Source organism: Humulus lupulus, chromosome 5 (genome assembly GCF_963169125.1).
Source record: "Humulus lupulus chromosome 5, drHumLupu1.1, whole genome shotgun sequence".
Taxonomy (NCBI): Eukaryota; Viridiplantae; Streptophyta; class Magnoliopsida; order Rosales; family Cannabaceae; genus Humulus; species Humulus lupulus.
Window position 1 is genome coordinate 34,775,169 of NC_084797.1, and position 19,797 is coordinate 34,794,965.

The following is a 19,797-nucleotide window of genomic DNA, read 5'->3' on the forward strand; positions in this document are numbered from 1 at the left end:
CTACACGCCAACGCTCGCCACCATTACAGCCTGCCCCCGTGGCCGGAACACTCTTAACCATCTGCGGAGGCCCGCACCTCGCAGGAAATAGCGGAAAGGCCAGAGAACGATATGCTCGGACTCTACGTCACGACCAGGACATCGAGATGATGACCGTCGAGGACCGTGCACCAAAAAAGGCTCGGTCAGAGGAGGGTGAGATAACCTTCTCTGATGGCGATGCCCGGCATGTTCGATTCCCAGATTCCGATCCGCTGGTCGTGGACATCCAAATGGACAACATGATGGTAAAAAGGGTACTAGTCGATACAGGAAGTTCAATGAACATCCTGTATAAATCAACACTGGAACGCATGAAGTTGTCCGTAAAAGACTTGGAGCCCTGCAATCAAACCATATACGGCTTCTCTGGAGAAGGACTCGCCCCAGCCGAAATGGTCAAGCTTCCAATAACGAAGGGTACAGCGCCCGCAACAAGGACATTACTCACCACTTTTGTAGTGGTCAATTGCCCTTCGGCATACAACGCCGTTATTGGAAGGCCCATACTGGTTGATCTACGGGCTGTCATCTCTATGTGGCACTTAGACATGAAATTCCCAACGGACGCGGAGATAACACGTGTCGTAGGGAACCAAAGGGAAGCCAAGGAGTGCTACAACGCCTCGATCACAAAGGCGAAGAGTGGGACATCGAGGAGCACTACCCCAGATCGATTGCAGATGGCAATAGACACGCAAGCCCAATCCGGTGGAGAAGCCACCAAATAGGGTGTTGCCCAAAGGAGGATGGAGATTTGGATCCTCGCTTTGGGGATTTTGAAGAAAATATTGGACCTGTCGAGGACCTAGAGGAGGTCCAACTCGACAAAAAAGACCCGACCAGAGTCGTAAAGGTTGGGAAGAACTTAGAGCCTACTATAAAGCAAGCACTGGTGGAATTCTTGCAAAAGAACCAGGAAGTTTTTGCCTGGACGCACAAAGACATGGTTGGAATAGATCCTGCAGTAATCAGCCATGTCCTAAACATAGATAAAACCTTCCACCCGTGCAACAAAAGAGAAGGCTGCTCGATAAAGAAAGATCAAGGGCCTTGAAAGAAGAAGTCGAAAGGCTCAAGGAGAACGGGTTTATCAGGGTAGCATTTTATCCGTCATGGGTCTCCAATCCGGTGTTGGTCCCCAAGCCTAATGGCAAATGGCGGACCTGTGTGGATTTTACGAACCTCAATAAAGCCTGCCCAAAGGACTACTTCCCGCTCCCAAGAATCGACCAGCTGGTCGATGCGACTGCAGGACATGAGATCCTCTCATTCATGGATGCATATTCAGGCTACAACCAGATCAGCATGCATCCCCCTGACAAGGATCACACCAGCTTTCGGACCGATACAGGCTTATACTGTTACAAAGTGATGCCCTTCGGGCTGAAAAACGCAGGTGAGACTTACCAACGGCTAGTCAACCACATGTTTAAGGAGCTGATCGGTGTAAACATGGAGGTATATGTGGATGACATGCTGGTAAAGTCTAAGAAGGCAGAAGGACATGTGAGGGATTTGCAAGAATGCTTTGATGTACTAGACAAGTACCAGATGAAGTTGAATCCCCTCAAGTGTTCCTTTGGAGTCGGATCAGGGAGGTTTTTGGGTTTTATAGTGAATTCAAGAGGAATTGAGGCCAACCCCGACAAGATAAGGGCCCTGGTCGACATGAAGTCGCTAGAAAGAATTAAGGATGTACAAAGATTAACCAGAAGGATCGCGGCCCTGAGTAGATTTATCTCGAAATCAACTGACAAGTGTGTGCCATTCTTCAATCTACTCAGGGGGAATAAGATGTTTGAATGGTCGGAAGACTGCGAACAAGCATTCCAGGCCTTAAAAACTCATATGGCGCAACCTCCCATCTTATCAAAACCAATCGAAGGAGAAACTTTGTATATTTATCTGGCAATTACCGAAGTTGCTGCCAGTGCAGTACTAATACGGGAGGAAGAAGGCGTACAGAAAGCAGTCTATTATGTCAGCAAAAGGTTGATCGGTGCAGAATTAAGATATCCGCCAATCGAAAGATTAGCGTATTGCCTAATTCTAGCCTCCAGAAAGTTGCGTCCTTACTTCCAAGCCCATCCTATCACAGTTCTAACCGACCAGCCCCTTCGGCAAGTCCTCCAAAAACCTGAGGCGGCTGGAAGACTATTAAAATGGGCAGTCAAACTAGGGCAGTTCGATGTAACTTATTCATCGCGGGCAGCAATAAAGGGACAAGTCTTGGCCGATCTTGTCGCGAAGTTCACCGAACTCCCAGGCAGTGAGCAGAGCGAACAGCTTGAAGCGCCTATGCCTCAAGACAAAACTCCTTCGTGGAAGCTATTCACAGACGGTTCATCCAATGAATCCCACGCTGGAGCAGGAGTGATATTGATAACACCGGAGGAGCATCGATTTTACTATGCAATCAAGTTCGATTTTGCAGCATCAAACAATGAAGCGGAATACGAAGCGCTCCTAGCTGGATTAAGAATGGCCAAAGATATGAAAATAAAAACGCTTGATATTTACAGTGACTCTCAGCTAGTTGTAAATCAAATCCTAGGAAAATATCAAGCGCGAGGATTAAAGATGGTGGCCTACCTGAATAAAACGAAGGATTTGCTAGCCCAGTTTACAAAGTACACCCTCCAGCAAATCCCGCGAGACCAAAATTCGAATGCAGACGCCTTAGCTAAACTCGCGAGCGCGAAGGATGTTGACACTTTGAACATTGTGCCAGTGGAAAAATTGAGCAAGCCAAGTACACAAGCAACTGAGTCCATTATGGAAATTCGAATGGAAGATACATGGATGGCGCCTTACTTGGAGTATCTGACAAATGGTGCACTACCAACAGATAGAAATAAAACCAGGACTCTGCAAAGGCGAGCCGCTAGGTACATACTGGTCGATGGTATTATGTATCGAAGAGGATATTCAATGCCACTGCTCAGGTGCGTTACACCAGAAAAAGCTAAGGAACTCATGAAGGAAGTGCATGAAGGCTTCTGCGGAGACCATGCTGGGGGGCAGAGTTTGGCAAAAAAAGTTTCTAAGACAAGGTTACTTCTGGCCAACAATGAACGAGGATTCAATGGAGTATGTACGAAGATGTGACAAATGTCAGAGGTTCTCCAAGATCCCACGAGCAGCTCCGAATGAACTAAAACAGATGCAGAGCCCATGGCCCTTCGCAGTGTGGGGGATAGATTTGATTGGATCCCTGCCAACAGGGAAAAGAGGAGTAAAGTATGCAGTCGTGGCAGTCGATTACTTCACAAAATGGGCCGAAGCTGAACCACTCGCAACCATCACAACTAAAAAAGTTCTTGACTTCGTCATCAAAAACATTATATGCCGGTATGGATTGCCCAGGAAGATAGTTTCAGACAACGGGACCCAATTTGACAGTGATTTGTTCACCGATTTCTGCGAAAGGCATGGAGTCATTAAAAGTTTTTCTTCAGTCGCACATCCCCAAGCAAATGGGCAAGTCGAAGCCGTGAACAAAACTCTTAAGGACACCCTGAAGAAAAGACTTGAAGAAGCCAAAGGAGCGTGGCCAGAACAATTGCCTGAAGTCCTCTGGTCGTATAGAACATCCCACCGAACAGCAACAGGGCATACCCCATTTTCTCTAGCCTACGGATATGAGGCAATGTTACCTGTCGAGTTAGATCCCCCCTCACATCGGTGTTTGACTTACGACCAGGACATGAACAGCCAGCTGATGATGGAGTCCCTAGACTCGATCGACGAGATACGAGAAAAATCTCAACTCCGAGTTGCTGCTTACCAGCAAAAAGTCGCCCGGTACTTTAACTCCAAAGTTAAAGAAAGAAAATTCAACGTCGGAGATTTGGTGCTACAACGAGTTTTCTTAAATACCCGCGACCCCACTACTGGAGTGCTCGGACCTAACTGGGAAGGACCTTACCAGATTGAAGAAGTCCTTCACCCAGGCACCTACAAACTTGCACGCTTAAACGGAGATCTCGTTCCGCGCTATTGGAATGGAGAACACCTGCGCAAGTATTATCAATGAACAGCCCTTCTTAAAAGACTGGCTTGTTTAAATTTCTCTTTTTAATTTTTACAAGTTTTTCAAAGAGGGTTAGCCACGCTGTATGGCTAACTGCTCGTATATGTAAGATTCTATTTCAGAATCACTCGTAAAGACATGTTTATTCCATTTTTAATACGAGATTATAAGGGACTGTGCTCAGCCAGTCATTCTTGCCAACCTTTGTGAATTTATATTTACAAGTATTTGTTCATTACGTGTGTTGTTTTGCTGTATTACAAGTATCAGTTTTACTACGAATAGGAACGTTCGAACAGGTTATGATCAAGGCAAGTGACCAAGGACCTAAAGCTCCTCGATCACTTGGGGGGCATATAAGGCACATCGATAGCAAAGTATACTTCTCAAGGTATGTAAACACATGAACAAAATAAGTGAAAGCATGCTACAATACTTAGAGTATTTTTCAAAATTTGTGTTTGATAAATCATGGCAAAGTACTATGCTAAGTTCGGTCATACGAACAAATGTTATAAATATTATAACATCAAGATTTAAGTTTGGATATAACTGTTCAAAGTAAAAAGATTTGCTGCCCGTACAACAAAGTTTAAAAAAGAAACTACTGTCTTTACACCACGACCCTTAGGTCGTATATCCAAAAAAGAAGAAAAAACAAATAAGAATTCAAGAGGCATTCGGGGCTGGAGGGTCCTGGGCAGCATCCTGGTTAGTCACGTCCTCAACAACATCTTCTTCTTCCAAACCAGCAACGCTTTGAGTGGCAGGGGTCGCAGCTCTTGCTTCCTCCTCGGCCAGTTGGGCAGCACATTAGGCCAGCTTCGCAGTTCTGACTTCCTCTGAAAGGTAGCTAAAGTCAGCACCCTGATTGTGTTTCCAGAAATTGTAGAAACATCGGAGTGTTGTCCTCTTATACTTTTCCAGATTCTTGGAGTTGTCAAGCTCCAACTGCTTCACTTTGCCCTCGAGGGAGAGAATAGCCTTATCCTTGGTCTTGTGTACCTCCCCCAGATGCTTAATTTCGCGGAGATGGGTTTTGTTGAACTCCCGGTACTCTTGCCTCAACTTGACTGCTGCTTCCTTCGCAGCTTCAGCCTCGGACAGCTTAGTCACCGCTGCATCCCTCTCTCGGATCACCGCCTCCAACTCCTTAGCATGCTTAGCCTCAGCAGCCAAAATCTCCTCGGCCGCTTTCACCTGGAACCTCTCGATGGCTTTTGCCTCGGCCTGCTCGAGGTAAGCCTGGGCTTGGGTACGGGCAGTAATGGCAGAAAGTAAGGCCTGTGCACAAAGAAAAAGGAGTTAGAACTTATCACGAGGACTAAAAAACTAAAGACTCAAAGAATAAAGAAGCACTTACGCTGGAGATTTCGTTCAAAGCCCTGTTCATGATCTGGTCGACTGGCAGCTCTTCAGCTTGAACCATTGCGGCCCTAACACACTCGCCTTTACCAATGCGATCAAGGCGGTCCCTGGCGGATCGGATGGCACGACTCATAAGTCTGGCCCCATGAGCCTCTTCACGAGAAATATGCTCCCTGGCAGGCACGGCTGGAGGATTCGGCCGAACAGGAGTAGTTTGATGTTCAGAAGGAGCTGGAGGAGGAGTAGGAGTTCGCCCAGTCGGCGCAGGACTTTGCCCAGTAGGCGTACCCTGAGGGGGATCTTCTGGTCGACCCTTCTTGGCTGGAGGGCCTTGACTGGATTCACCAGTTCTCTTCTTAGGCTTCCGTTGGAGTTGAAGAACTTCCTCTTCCTCCTCAGCCTGGTACATGTCGAAAATGTTGGGAGTTGACATATCTGCATGAAGATAAACATAGCAAGTTTATAAAAAAAAAGAGGCAGGTGAGAGTAAGTTAGACAATTGAAAGGAGGTAACAAAGTAAATACCCGAGCTACAACTACTGATCGTTACACTACTGACTCTATTAGTTATATACTCATTATCTGGCATGAAGAAGTCTGATCCTAAGTTTGGAGCATATGTAAAGTTACCATCCCCGTCAAACAGGTGACAGGGAATCGGTAAACCATTTAAAAGCAAAATAACTTTACCATTATCGTCGGAAGATTCTCCCAAGTCAACAATGGGTTCTTTGGCCTTTTCTTTCCCCTTGCCTTGGGGAGCAGAAGGCCTTTCTGCGGAAGGGTTACCCGTGGGTTCCCTGATTGTAACTCCTGTTGGCCTCCTCCTAGGAGGAGGCACAGGAGGTTGCTGCTCGGGAACCCCCTCGGCGGTGGCATCGCCCACCATGGGCCCTCTATTTTCATGGCGAGGAGCCAGGAGGCCAGAAGACCTCAAGTTCTTTTCGAGTGTCAGGGTCTTGACATATTTTGCTGCATCAGACATCCTGGCCAGAGTGTTAGACCTCGACACCATGCTTGGTGTTGGGGTCGGACGTAACCAAGGGCCTGAAAAACAGATTAAGTTTAAAAAAAAAAAAAAAAAAAAAAAAAAAAGATGAAAGGAAACACTTTATGTTAAAGCATCGACCAGACGAAGAAAAATTTATACCTCCTCTCGCAAAGGCCAAGTTGTCACTGGTTATGTCCGGAGTAAAGAAGTACTCCTTGTTGTAATGCCCCACGTTTGATATATGGGTTGTACCACTCAAGAACGTTCGGCCGGTTTCCTGGTGGCAGAAGTGGAAAAAGTCCGTCCCGTTGTGCTGAGGATTGGACTTGAGGTCAAAAAGATAGTTGACCTCGTGGGGTGAAGGTTCTGGCCATTTGTTAAGTTTATACAGAACATAGAGTGCGGCCAGCATCCTATATCCGTTGGGAGTTATTTGAAAGGGAGCGACGCCGAAATAATTGGCCACCCCCACAAAGAAAGGATGAAGAGGGAGATAAGCTCCCGCCTCAATGTGATACCGGGACCAGGCGCTGTTCGCCTCTCCTGGACGGTTAGCCCTCTGGTCCGCGGTGGGACGTGTAATGGTTACCCCCGTGAGGGGGAATTTCCTGAAGTAGTTAGCAACCATTCGGATGGTCACTGAACTGGCTGGGGGAGTATACCACTCGACATCAGGCGGATTCCGATGACGAGGGCGAGCCCTAGTTTGGATATTAGGGTTAGGAACAAGATTTTCTCGACCACTGGTCGAGGGAGCCCTAGCCTGCGAATCAGGCTGGGCAGGGGGAGTAGTGTTGCTTTCAGACTCGGACCTCTTCTTTCCAGAAGACTTGGAGCGGGCCATTGGAGAGGAAGGATGTGGTCTGGAAGAGGGTCGCGAGAAAGGAATCTCGTGGACACGTACAGCTGGTTGTTCTTCCCCCTCGAGCAGCTGGGCAAGAAGGTCGTCGTCGATGGGTCTTTCACCTCCCCACAAATCTGGCATTAAAGTCTGCAAACAGAAGAATGGGGAGGTGAGGAAATAGAACTCCAAAAAGCTTGATAGAATAACGTTGGTCGAGTATAAAAGTTAGGCTTTTATACAACAGCATTCTATCAAAAAGCTAGCTTTTCTATACGAACAGTTTGAAAAGTGGATCGAAAGGGTGAAAGTAAAAAGTTTTTCTGTAAAAGCTTTTTCAACTCCCCTTAGGGCGGGAAAAATTTATTTTTCAACTGGCTTGAAAATCGAAATGTTACTTCCGTTTTACGTCCTAAAAAGCATGATCCTGGGTTTTTAAACTAACTCGTAAAACTTTACTACGCCTACAAAACATTCTGTCTACAAGCATTTTAAACCAGAAACAAGATTTAAACATACCACCAGAAGCATGTATCACGAGAAATTAGAAGCGTGGGGTTTCAAAAACTTACCAAGAAAAGTGATCGTGAAGGTGGAAGAAAGGTCTTTGGAGTTTAAAGAGTCCGCGGTCTGAGTCTTGAAAATGCAGGAAAACGGTCTCCGAAGAAGATTAAAGCTCTGGTTTTTAGGGTTTTCTGCAAAGATAATGGCATGCGTAAAAAGAAAGAAGGGGCTCCGACGGTCTTATATAAGTTTGTCTTTGATATTAAAAAAGTGTGATCATTATTTTTCCTTTTTCAAGGTATGGGGGAACGTGATGGCCGTCGAAATCGTTTCTGGGGAACTGAAAAGGCATGATTAGACAGAAGTGGGTTGCTTTTTTCGAGAGCACACGAAGGGTTCTGACACGTCAGGAGGGGTTACCGAAGAGTCGTTCGTTCAAAGTTTATTTACTGTTCGTAGTAAATAAACTTTGGGGGGCAAATGTTATTCAATAAATTAGCATTGGTGACATGGCAAATAATCTCTTGACACGTGGCTGATACCTGGGAGCATCTGCTAGAGTATCGACTAGGAGACACAGTAGAAGCAAGGCAAGACTGTATTACCCGCGACCAGTCTGGTCGGTAGTTCCGTATACAAGGCAGCATTTATGGGAAGATCTTTATGAATCCCGAAATTATCTCATACAATCTTCTGGATACCCGATTATTCAGGGAAGAATATCTGTAACAATCTCTTGTAACCCTCCTTGAGCCTATAAATAGCAAGAGATAGCTCAAAGGAGGGGGGATCTCTCTCATTTTTAGTGATTAAAAAATATAGTAATTTTCCAAGTAAATTTGTATTGTTCTGAAGAAGAAGGTGAAGCTCATTGAACCCTGGTTCCTTGATCATCCTTCTGATTTTACAGCAATATTATTCTAAGTGGACGTAGGTCATTACCAAATCCTGGGGCCGAACCACTATAAATTATTGTGTTTTCTTTATTTTTGTCATTGCGTTCTTCTCCATACATCTGTCCATATCAATCACGTTTTGACTCCATGTCAGTTGGCCAAATCTATGGTCAACAGTTACCAATACCATATTACATTTCCCATCACAGCATAACCATGTGATCCACATGTACCATCCATATACCCTTCTCTATATACATACCAACAAAAGAATAACATGGTGCCAAAGCCAAACAACATAATTCACAACTCAGAACTAGAAAACTGACCTATCATCCTCGAGGAGCTAGTCTCAATCTCAGACTCTGATTGCCCTGGAATAAACACTCGAGTTAGAATCGAGCTGTCTATCCCCCTTTGCTCATCCTTCTTCCGCACTGGGCAATTCTTCTTACGATGTCCAAACATTCTGCAAAAGAAGCAGGCCTTTGCTCGGCACACTCCAAGGTGATGCCTCTTGCACCGAGTGCATACCGGATATGTCTTCCGACCTTCCTTGTTACTTGTTCCAATAAGTGGAGGTACCACTATCTGAGCTCCGTGCTCTCCAACCCTCTGCTACCCAACCACTATACTCTCAACAACAAGAGCCTTCTCTACCACCTGAGCATAGGTAGAGACTTCATGCATTGGGGAAACTCTGATGACCTGAGCTATACCAGGATTCAACCCCTGAATAAACCTCTCCTTCTGAGCCACATCTGTGGGTACCATGTCTAAGGCAAACTTGGCCAACCCATCAAATTTAGTAGCATACTCGGTCACTGATGCATTGCCCTGAACAAGATTCAGAAACGCATTCATCTTAGCAGTCTTAGCTACATCACAATAATACTTTTCATTAAACAGCTGCCTAAATTCTTTCCAGTCCATCACAGTTGTGTCTCGTGTCTGGGATACTACCTCCCACCATGTCCGGGCATCATCCCGCAGTACACATGTAGCACAGATCACCCTATCGTGACCCACCAGCCCCATAATGTCAAGAATGGAGCTGATCATGCCCATCCATTGCTCAGCTCTGAATGGATCTAGGCCTCCCTCAAAGATCGGAGGATAAAACTTCAGGAATCTTCCACAGAGAAATTCCCATTTGTTCTCAACCCTAGGCTGAGCTGAAACTGATGCCACCCCTGGCATAGCAAAGGAAGAGGTACTACCTAACAGACTTCGCTGTTGCTTCAAATACCTGATTTCTTCTTCCTACCTCTGCAATCTTAATTGCAAATCTGTCAGCGTCTGCTGAACATTCAGAGATGCAGACGAAGAACTAATACCCTGGCTGTAACTCCCAGCCCCTGTGTAACTATCACCAGGCCTCATAATCTGCCTTGAAGAAACCTGTTGATTCAATCTACAGTCAATAACTTGATCCATTAATCACAATAAGCATATCAAGGGCTTTTCCCACGGGATAAATATTAGCACATCACAATCAGAAACCACTTACAGTGCTACAAACATGCCCATGGCATTCATACATTACTCATAATCCCTGCTCTTCCAATACTCAAACCATGCCTCCAATCCCAGCATGCGAATAACACAATTATATATTCATGGAGCAGGCAATCATATGATCACAGTCATATATATATATATTCACGGAGCATATAATCATATAGTCAAGAGCCAGGCTCTATCAGAATCTCATGCTCCCTAATACAATGTGCAGGTAAAGCATTCACATTCTATTTAAACAGCTATGCACATAGCCACAGAAATATTTACCATTCCTTGAGTGAAGCTATCTTCAGTGATGAGTGTACATGCCCAACTTGTCTTCAGGAACCATAAACCTTGGCTCGCTCTGATACCAAGTTGTAACGCCCCAAACTCCAGGGACCGCTATGGTGTGCCTTGTAAACAGTGCTAAACTCGCTAACCGAGTCATTTGGCCAAAATCATGAACTAAGTATGATTAGCAGTTTAGGGATTAAAAACCTTGGTTAAGAGGTAACGTCTCACTAGAACGTTTAATATATACATTGGGATCCCGAAAATAAAGTTTCAGAGTCTATTACAGAAAAATATTTACAACAGGCCGTTCTAAGCGGCAAAACAGGGTTAAACCCTAGTTCCACTTTAAACCTCGCCCGTGTCGGACGAGCAGCTGCATATGTACATCTCATCACCTAAGCTCTCCAACTCAAGGATGGTCCAACTTCCTCTTGCCTTTACCTGCACCACATAGCACCTGTGAGCCGAAGCTCAGCAAGAAAACACAATAGAGCATGATATAATATCAACAACAACCACAGAAGCTATCCAGGACTATCAGTCCAAAATAGATAGGTGACTGTAGAAAAAGTCACAAAAGTGGAATTAACTCCTCCATGCCATGTGACGATAGGATCACCAGGGCTTAACTGATAAGTGGCTCCTTCATAAGCTTGATTAGGATAGGTGCATGGTGATTAGTCACCAACATAACCATCCTCTCGACTCTAGAGTCGTAACTAAGGACAGCGTCCCCCAGCCTTGTGACAAGCAATCACCGGGGTCATATACCTTGGCTGATGTTCATCTGGTCTTAGACCAGGCAAGCGCTTATAGTTCTCATTGACCTTCCGGTAGGTCCAGCATTAATACCCCATATGAGTAATTCAATGCCGACCTCGATTAGATCTAATCTTTATTTGGCCCGACGTTCACAACGCACTGCCACTTCTGACCCTTGGGTCGGTAAAACACGACCAGTGCTCAGCCCGTGGTGAACTGAACTAATAAGTCACAGCTTCACAGACGGATCTGACACCATTGTCGATTCTGACTAATAAGTCAGTGCCATACACAGGTAAGCCATGCCACCAAACATATATCACATGTCCAATATCCATAAACAAGGTATTCAGCATGCTTACTTAACAGATACTAGCACAATTAGAACCATGCACAACACGAAGGCTCAAGCTCTGAATGATATCATACCCAGTATACAAAGCATGACCTAATCACATGTTTCTCATGCATCATATGCAATATATCCAGCAATCCAACATGCACCAATAACAGCCATGCATGTCATACATAATAATCAGCCAACATCCATCGATAATAGTCATGCATGTCACATATACACAAGGTGCAGTTTTCTTACCTCAAGGTCGAGCTAGAACGATTAAAAGAACAACCCTTGAGAACGATCAACCTTTAGTCCTTTAGCGGTCACCTAGTCATAACCAAATATAAGATACCATCAATAAAAATGGTCAACAAAAGTTCCCAAACCAATATCTAGCCTCCAGGACATCAATCCCCACTTAACCGGGTACTAGGTACAACCCCGAGGCCTAAGGCTTGAATCCCCAAGCTTAAAACACCATTTTGGTCAAAAGGTCACTAAGGGCCGCGGCGCGCCCCCCAGACAGAGGCAACCCCCTCTGCCAGACGCCTTGAGCCGCGGCGCACCACAGCCATGCCGCGGCTCAATACCCAGTTTTGCTAAAAACTCAGCACGCACCAGCTCGCCTCCCCTGCGTTTTCCCTTAGAACCAAGCCCTTCAAACCTGTCCCAAACCTCAACCTAACACCCAATTCAACCACCAAACATCCTCTACCACTCTCCCACATCAAAACCCAAAGAAAACATCACCCAAACTTCTATTAATCCAAGCTTTCTACAAGAGATTCACAAGCTGAAAGCCAAAGCTTAAAAACAGAGCACACCATTAAATTCATAACTGGAACTCACCTCAAACACGGTTTTGAATCTCCTTTAATGGCTGAAACAAGTTCCCTAGCTGCCACCTTTGATTTCCTAGCTCAATACCTCAAGATGGCTCTCAAAATTTGGAAGAAAGATGGAGGAGAGTTTGTACGGGAGAGAAAGGAAGAAAGGATGAGGATGGCTCTGTGTTTATTCTGTTTCCACAGCCTTCTAAAACTCCCTTAGGCTGATATAAATCCTTAAGGTCAAAAGACCATAATGCCCTTAAGCCAAATAAATCCCTCTAAAAGCTTCCGAGGGTAAAACCGTCCTTTCCCGCCTATCTCGTTAATTATAATTAACGCTCTCCAATTCCCGCTATTCACAATATTCTCAAATACCAATAAATCATATCCCATTACCCTTTAATTCCCGGTAATGCTCTAATCATTAAATTCACCCCGAGACTCACCCCGAGCCCCGGACTTAAACCCGTTATGACTAGACCAAACACTTACATCTCATGATCGTCTCATGCCGAATAGCTCGAACCAATCCACCTTATTGTAACGCCCTGGTTACCCCAGAACAGTTACGGTGAACGGTGAACCGGAAATTTGACCCGCTACCCGAGTCCTTTGGTTAAAAACATGATCTAAGTGTTAATATCACGTTAAGGTGAAAAACCAACAAAAAGGAAAGGGTGCATTTTATTAAGTAAACAAACTGCTCATGAGCCTTTCAAAATGTTTACAAGTAGTTCGTAATACAAAAGAGTCTCTACAGTTCCAAATTTACAATCCCTGCCGGCCTAAGCGGCAAAAATAGGGTAAACCCCTAGTCCCTCTGAGAACTCCTTGACCGTGGCGGTCAAGCGGCCCTGTATGTACATCACATCGCCCAAGCTCTCCGCTCAAGGCTAGCCAAGCTTTTCCTTTCCTTTACCTGCACCACAAAGCACCCATGAACCAAGGCCCAGCAAGAAAACACAAATAAAACATGGTATAATGTCAACAACGATCATAGTAATCATCCAGGACTATCAGCCCAAAAAATAGGTGACAATAGCCAACAGTCACAATAACGAGCAGCGCTCCCTCTAGCCATGTGACGATAGGGTCACCAGGGCTTAACTGATAAGTGATCCTCTCATAAATTGATTAGGATAGGTGTATGGTGATTAGTCACCAACATAACCTTCCTCATGACTCTGGAGTCGTAACTATGGACAACGTCCCTTAGCTGCGTGACTAACGGTCACCGGGGTCGTATACCTTGGCTATAGACATCTGGTCGTAGACCAGGCAAGCGCTTATAAGTTCTTCGACCTTAGGGTCGGTCCCGCATTAATGCCATAGGGCCATTCAATGCGTGATCATCGACTTTAGAGTCGGTCCCTGACTAGTCAGTGTCTTAAACAGGTAATCAGCATTCATTAGCATTTAATATGAAATCCACGTTCATATATATCAACCAACACGCCTCAATATCAAACCATGCATGTCATATACCTGTACAGGGTGCAACTGTATTCATACACTGTTTTCTTACCTCAAGTTCGAGCGAGAAATATGATAAAGACGACCCCTGAGAACGATCGACCTTTTAGTTCCTTAGCGGTTACCTAATCACAACCAATTATAACCTTCATTAATGAGAATCCACAATAATAGGGTCTTAACCTAAGCACCACCCTCGGGACCCCGAAACATGCCCACACGGTGAGTAGATTCGATCCCGGGCCTTAAGGAATGAAACCCCAAGTCAAAAACCCTTAAAAACACTCAAAACGGGACTTAGAAGGAACAGGGTAGCGCTACAGCGCTCAACCCCTAGCGCCACAGCGCTCTACACAGAACCTCCCAAGCGCCAGAAAGCCTCCTGAGGAGCGCTATAGCGCCCTAGGGTGGGCACTGTAGCGCTACCTCCAGGCCCAAACACCCCTGAACCGACCTTCTTCATCTCCTTCGATTCTAACTCGATTTCCAAGCTTCCAAATCCTATTCTTGATGCCAAATAAACCCAAAAACCACCCTAACACACCCCAAACATCACAAGCATGGGAACCCTAGCCAAAACTCCCAACAAAAACCATGAATCCATCCTAGTAATCTCAGCTGCAAAACAAACCAAAACAGAGCAAACTAGAGAAAACCATGGTTAAAAACTTACCCAAAGCTTGGCTTATGATGGCCTTCAATGATGGAACACACTCCCAAACTCCCAAGGCTTGCTTCCTAAGCTTGAATCCTCAAAATTGGTTCAAAAACCACAAAGAACAGTGAGGAGAAGAAGGTACGAGAGAACTCTAAAGTGTACTCTGTTTTTCCATCACTTTTCTCAGCTATCAAGGGTTATATCTATCCTAGGGGTGAAATGTCCATTTTACCCCTAGGTCATTTAATACTTTCTAAAAGCTCCTAAGGGCATTTTTGGTACTTTCCTCCTAACTCGTTAACTCGTTAATCATAATTAACGCTCTCCAATTCCCGCTATTCTCAATAATCTCAAACACCAATAATTCGCATCCTGTTACCCCTCATCTCCCGGTAACGCTCTAATCATCAAAACCACCCCGAGACTCAACCCAAGTCCCGACGCTTAATCCTGTTGTGACTAAACCGCTAATCAATAATCTACGATCGTCTCATGTCGAATAGCTCGAGCAAACACACATCATAATGTGGTCTCAACACACAACATCGATATGCATACAAGTAACATTATATTATAATATAATTCTCATAAACATGCATAAACACATTTAATGGCGTAATTAAGCAATTATGGCCCTCCCGGCCTACAAATCCAGCCGCTAAACCACATTAAGGAATTCGGGGCATTACACTTATAATGTGGCTATATTAATTAATCACAATCATGCACCCAAAATACACATTTATGCCCACAGCGGTCAAATTACCAAAATACCCTTTTAATAATAAATACTCCCGTATGCATGCATCCACCATCGTATAATAATATAATTCACATAAACATGCATATAATCATTAAATACTGTAATAAATCAATTATGGCCCTCCCGGCCTCCTAATCAAGGTCCTAAACCTTATTAGGAAATTTGGGGCATTACAGAAAGGCAGAACACCAAACTGGGCTTATCTTCATGTGTTTGGTTGCAAGTGCTTCATTATCAATGATTGAGAAAAGCTTGGTAAGTTTGGTTCCAATAGTGATGAAGGAGTGTTTTTGGGGTACTCTACCAACAGTCGTGCCTACAGAATATACAACATGAGAACTCAGGCTGTCATGGAATCGATCAATGTTGTGTTTAGTGACTTAGAAGACTTTGCTAGTTACTCAGAAGAAGAAGAAATCCACACTCTTGTTGACACATCCATTATGACTGTTGCATCACGAATTGCTGATGAACCAAGTGGATCTAAAATTGAGGAGTTTGATGCTACCACTGAAACTTCTGAAGGTCTTCCATTCTAGAAAATGTTGTTTCTTCTGACTTGGGAATTCATCAGAAAAAAAGGACCACCCACATGGATACCCAAAGTTCATCCTCTATCCTCCATTATAGGAAATCCAAATGAGGTGATGGTGAATAGAAAGAAACTAGCAAACAAAATTGCTAATGCTTGTTATCTTTCTTCAGTGGAGCCTAAATCAATCAAGGACGCCCTTAAAGATGAGAACTGGATTTCTGCCATGCAAGATGAACTTCCACAATTTGAGAGAAATGAAGTATGGACTCTTGTTCCTCGTCCTTTGGGTGCTAACATCATTGGCACTAAGTGGATATTCAGAAATAAGACTGATGAAGAGGGAAATGTGGTGCGCAACAAGGCCAGATTAGTTGCTCATGGGTACACTCAGATCGAGGGAGTAGACTTTGAGGAAAAATTTGCTCCGGTGTCTAGATTGGAATCCATAAGACTCTTGGTTGCTGTGGTGTATTACATGAAGTTCAAGTTGTATCAAATGGATGTCAAGAGTGCTTTCTTGAATGGTATCCTTGTGGAAGAGGCTTATGTGACGCAACCTCTTAGATTTGAGGATCCTCATCATGGAGATCATGTCTACAAACTAAACAAGTCATTGTATGGGCTTAAGCAAGCCCCTCAGGCATGGTATGATCATTTTACATCTTATTTGCTTGATAATGGATATAGTAGAGGTAATGTTCATCAAACTTTGTTTATTAAACCTCTGAATCCCGGTATTGTTTGTGCTCAAATCTATGTAGATGACATAGATTTTGGATCCACTTGTGAGGCACACACTCACTCCTTTGTTCAATTAATGACGAAGGAATTTGAAATGGGCATGGTTGGTGAACTAAGTTACTTTCTTGGTTTACAAATCAAACAACTAGATAATGGCATTTTCTTGTCTCAATCAAAATATGCCAAAACTATGCTAAAAAATTTGGTTTAGAAAATGCAAAATAGGCTCGCACTTCTATGGCCACCACTGCCAAATTGATCAGAGACGAAACAGGTAAAAAAGTTGATGCAACACTATATAGAAGTATGATAGGCAGTTTACTTTACATTACTGCTAGTCGTCCTGATATTTATTTCAGTGTTGGGGTTTGTGCTAGATATCAATCTACCCCCACTAAACTACATCTTACTGCTGTAAAAAGAATTCTAAAATATCTGGTCGGTACCACTGACTTTGGTCTTTGTTACTCATGTGATACTAATATTTCTTTGGTTGGATTTAGTGACTCAAATTGGGCAGGTAACCTTGATTATCGGAAGAGCACTTCAGGTGGTTGTTTTTATGTGGGGAACAACCTGGTCTCTTGGCACAACAAAAAGAAAAACTCCATCTCGCTTTCCACTGCTGAAGCGGAGTACATTGCAGCAGGAAGTTGTTGCATTCAACTTCTTTGGATGAAACAAATGTTGCGCGATTATGGCCTCTGTCTTGACACCCTGACCATTTATTGCGACAATACCAGTGCCATCAATCTCTCCAAAAACCCTGTCCAAAATTCTCGTACCAAGCACATTGATATCCGCTACCACTTTCTTCGTGAGTTAGTCGAGTCTAAACTTATTGTCTTATCTCATGTTGCATCTGAAAGTCAACTTGCTGATTTGTTTACAAAGGCTTTGAGTTCCCAAACTTTTGTTCACTTGAGAAAGTCAATAGGAGTTTGTATGTTTGAGTGATCACATGTGGCATTTGAAAATAAGCAATATAGGTTGAGATTTCATCTTCTAACTAAACTATCTGCATGTGTGAGTCTTTCGTCAACTTGCTTATGCTCAGTAGTAGTCTTACTTGATGCTTGTCTTCTCAGTCTTGCTTATTGCATTGAATTGTTTCCCCTATTAGAGTTGCCTTATGTTTTAGTGTGAAAGCTTCCATTGGGTCACTTTGCTCAGTGTAGTTTTCTCCTTCACTTAGGACTGTGTGCCCATGGAGAGAGCTACCTATGTGCTTGGCTCTCTAATTGATAATTGTTGAGGGGATTTCTAAAAAAAAATTAATTAAAAATAAAAAAAAAGGGAAATCAAACAAAAATTAATAATAATCTTGAGGGAGAGTTTGCCTGGTACTTCTACACCAGGCAGCTCATGAGGACACATCACACGCAAATGGAGATTGACTTTCTTAGCATCTGTCTTGCTTAGATTGATATTGTGTCTTATTGAGACTCACTTTTGCATTTGTCAGGTCTATGTTACAACATGCTATATGACTGTTTCAACAATGTGCAGAAAGATTTTCATTTTGCTTTGTCGTTTTGGTTGATGTTTATTTCTGTCTATACTGTGTCTAGTTTCATGCTATTTGTTCTCACTTAAATATTTCAAATTATGTGTGTTCTCTTATGTCCAAGCAGTTGGTCTTTTTTTAAAAATAAAAAATAAAAAAAAAATTATTAAAATTAATTTTTTTGTATCTTGTGTGTCTTTGGTTTTGTCGAATCTGTCCATTCTCTGTCATTTTTCAAAAAAATTAAATAAAAAAAATCCGAAAACATTTAAAAAAAAAAGCTTACAAAAGCAATTTACATTTTTTATCAGTTTTTCCCCCTCTTCTTCTCCGATGCCGATTCCCAATGCACACCGCCTCTATGCCCTTCGTCGTCGCAATCGCTTCCCCACCCGTCCCCCGAAACCTCTGACTCCTCCGCCCCTCCCTCTCCCGACCACCCTGCCCTCACTAATCCATACCCCATCCTCCCTGAAACCCATCTCGAACCCCATCTCGATCCCTCCCTCCCTGCCCCCACCAACTTCTCTTCCTCTTCTTTAGATTCTCTTTAGTTATCTAACATTGTCTGTCGTCTTGTTAGCTGAGTTTGAACTATTTTTACTACCTGCTGTTTTTTATTTTTCTTTGATTGTATTTTGAGCAAGTGGTTTTGTTATTGGTATTTGTAATAACTCTGATTATTATAGTGAATTTGTTTCACCTCTAGACTAGGTCTCATGGAGTAGGTTTTGAGAAATCATGGTTGAACCATGTAAAAATGATTGTGTCATTTTCATTATTCTTGCACTTGATTATGATTCAAATATGATTTTTATTTGATTAATTGGTTGAAAACTTTACTGAGTAGTTGAGTAGCAGTAGTTAACTAACTTTCACAAATAAATATTAGGTATCATATATTTAAATTTAAATTAATTTTAAATTAAAATATGTATGAGATCTGCCACTGAATTACACCAATTGGCATATACCACATTCTAGGTTATTGGACACCCTAAAGTGCCTTAAAACAATGGTCTTAAATAAAACTAAGCCTAATTTTAGTATCTGACAAAGTTAATTATTGTTGAAATCAAGCTAATAAGTGCCACACAAACTTAAGTACTTCTTTATATTTTACAAGCTGTGTGAATAATTAATTACTTATTATCTTGTAATGTTTCCAAGTTGGTAATTTGTAGAGTAAGTAAGCAGCTTTAAGGAATATTAATAAATCATTGTGCCGCTCATTTTTATGTCCTTATTGACTTATTAAACAAAAACTAAACATGAGAAACTCAAAGATTGAAAATATATATTTTTTGCCAATTATTATCAAATAATATTATAAATAAATATTAATTATACGGTGGCCCTGATAGAAGAAAGACAATTTAGATAATAAATTTATATATACACACATATAAAAGAGAAAACTTAAGTCAAAACCGAATATAAAAAATGTCAAGGAAAAAAAATCCTTAATAAATATTAAGCCTATGTATAGATTATATATATAGCTCCTGCATTGACGACACCGACATTTCTTTAAATTACGGTGTATAAAGTTCAATAGTCCAATTAAAACTAGCCTGATGAAGAACTAATTTACATTTTTTAATCGACTGATAATTAATTACGTATATAGTATAACTTATTAATTAATGGTGTTAATATAAAATTTTAAGAAACATTTTTTAAAAATAACTTTAGTAATAAGTCCAACAA

The 19,797-nt window shown here is 42.8% G+C and overlaps 1 protein-coding gene across 1 annotated transcript; it reads left to right on the forward strand.

Annotated features, from left to right (window-relative positions):
* Positions 1-16,817: 16,817 nt before the first annotated feature.
* On the forward strand, positions 16,818-17,537 carry LOC133779040 (secreted RxLR effector protein 161-like). The gene has a single exon (XM_062219043.1). The coding sequence runs from the start codon at positions 16,818-16,820 to the stop codon at positions 17,535-17,537; it is 720 nt and encodes a 239-aa protein (XP_062075027.1).
* Positions 17,538-19,797: the final 2,260 nt, after the last annotated feature.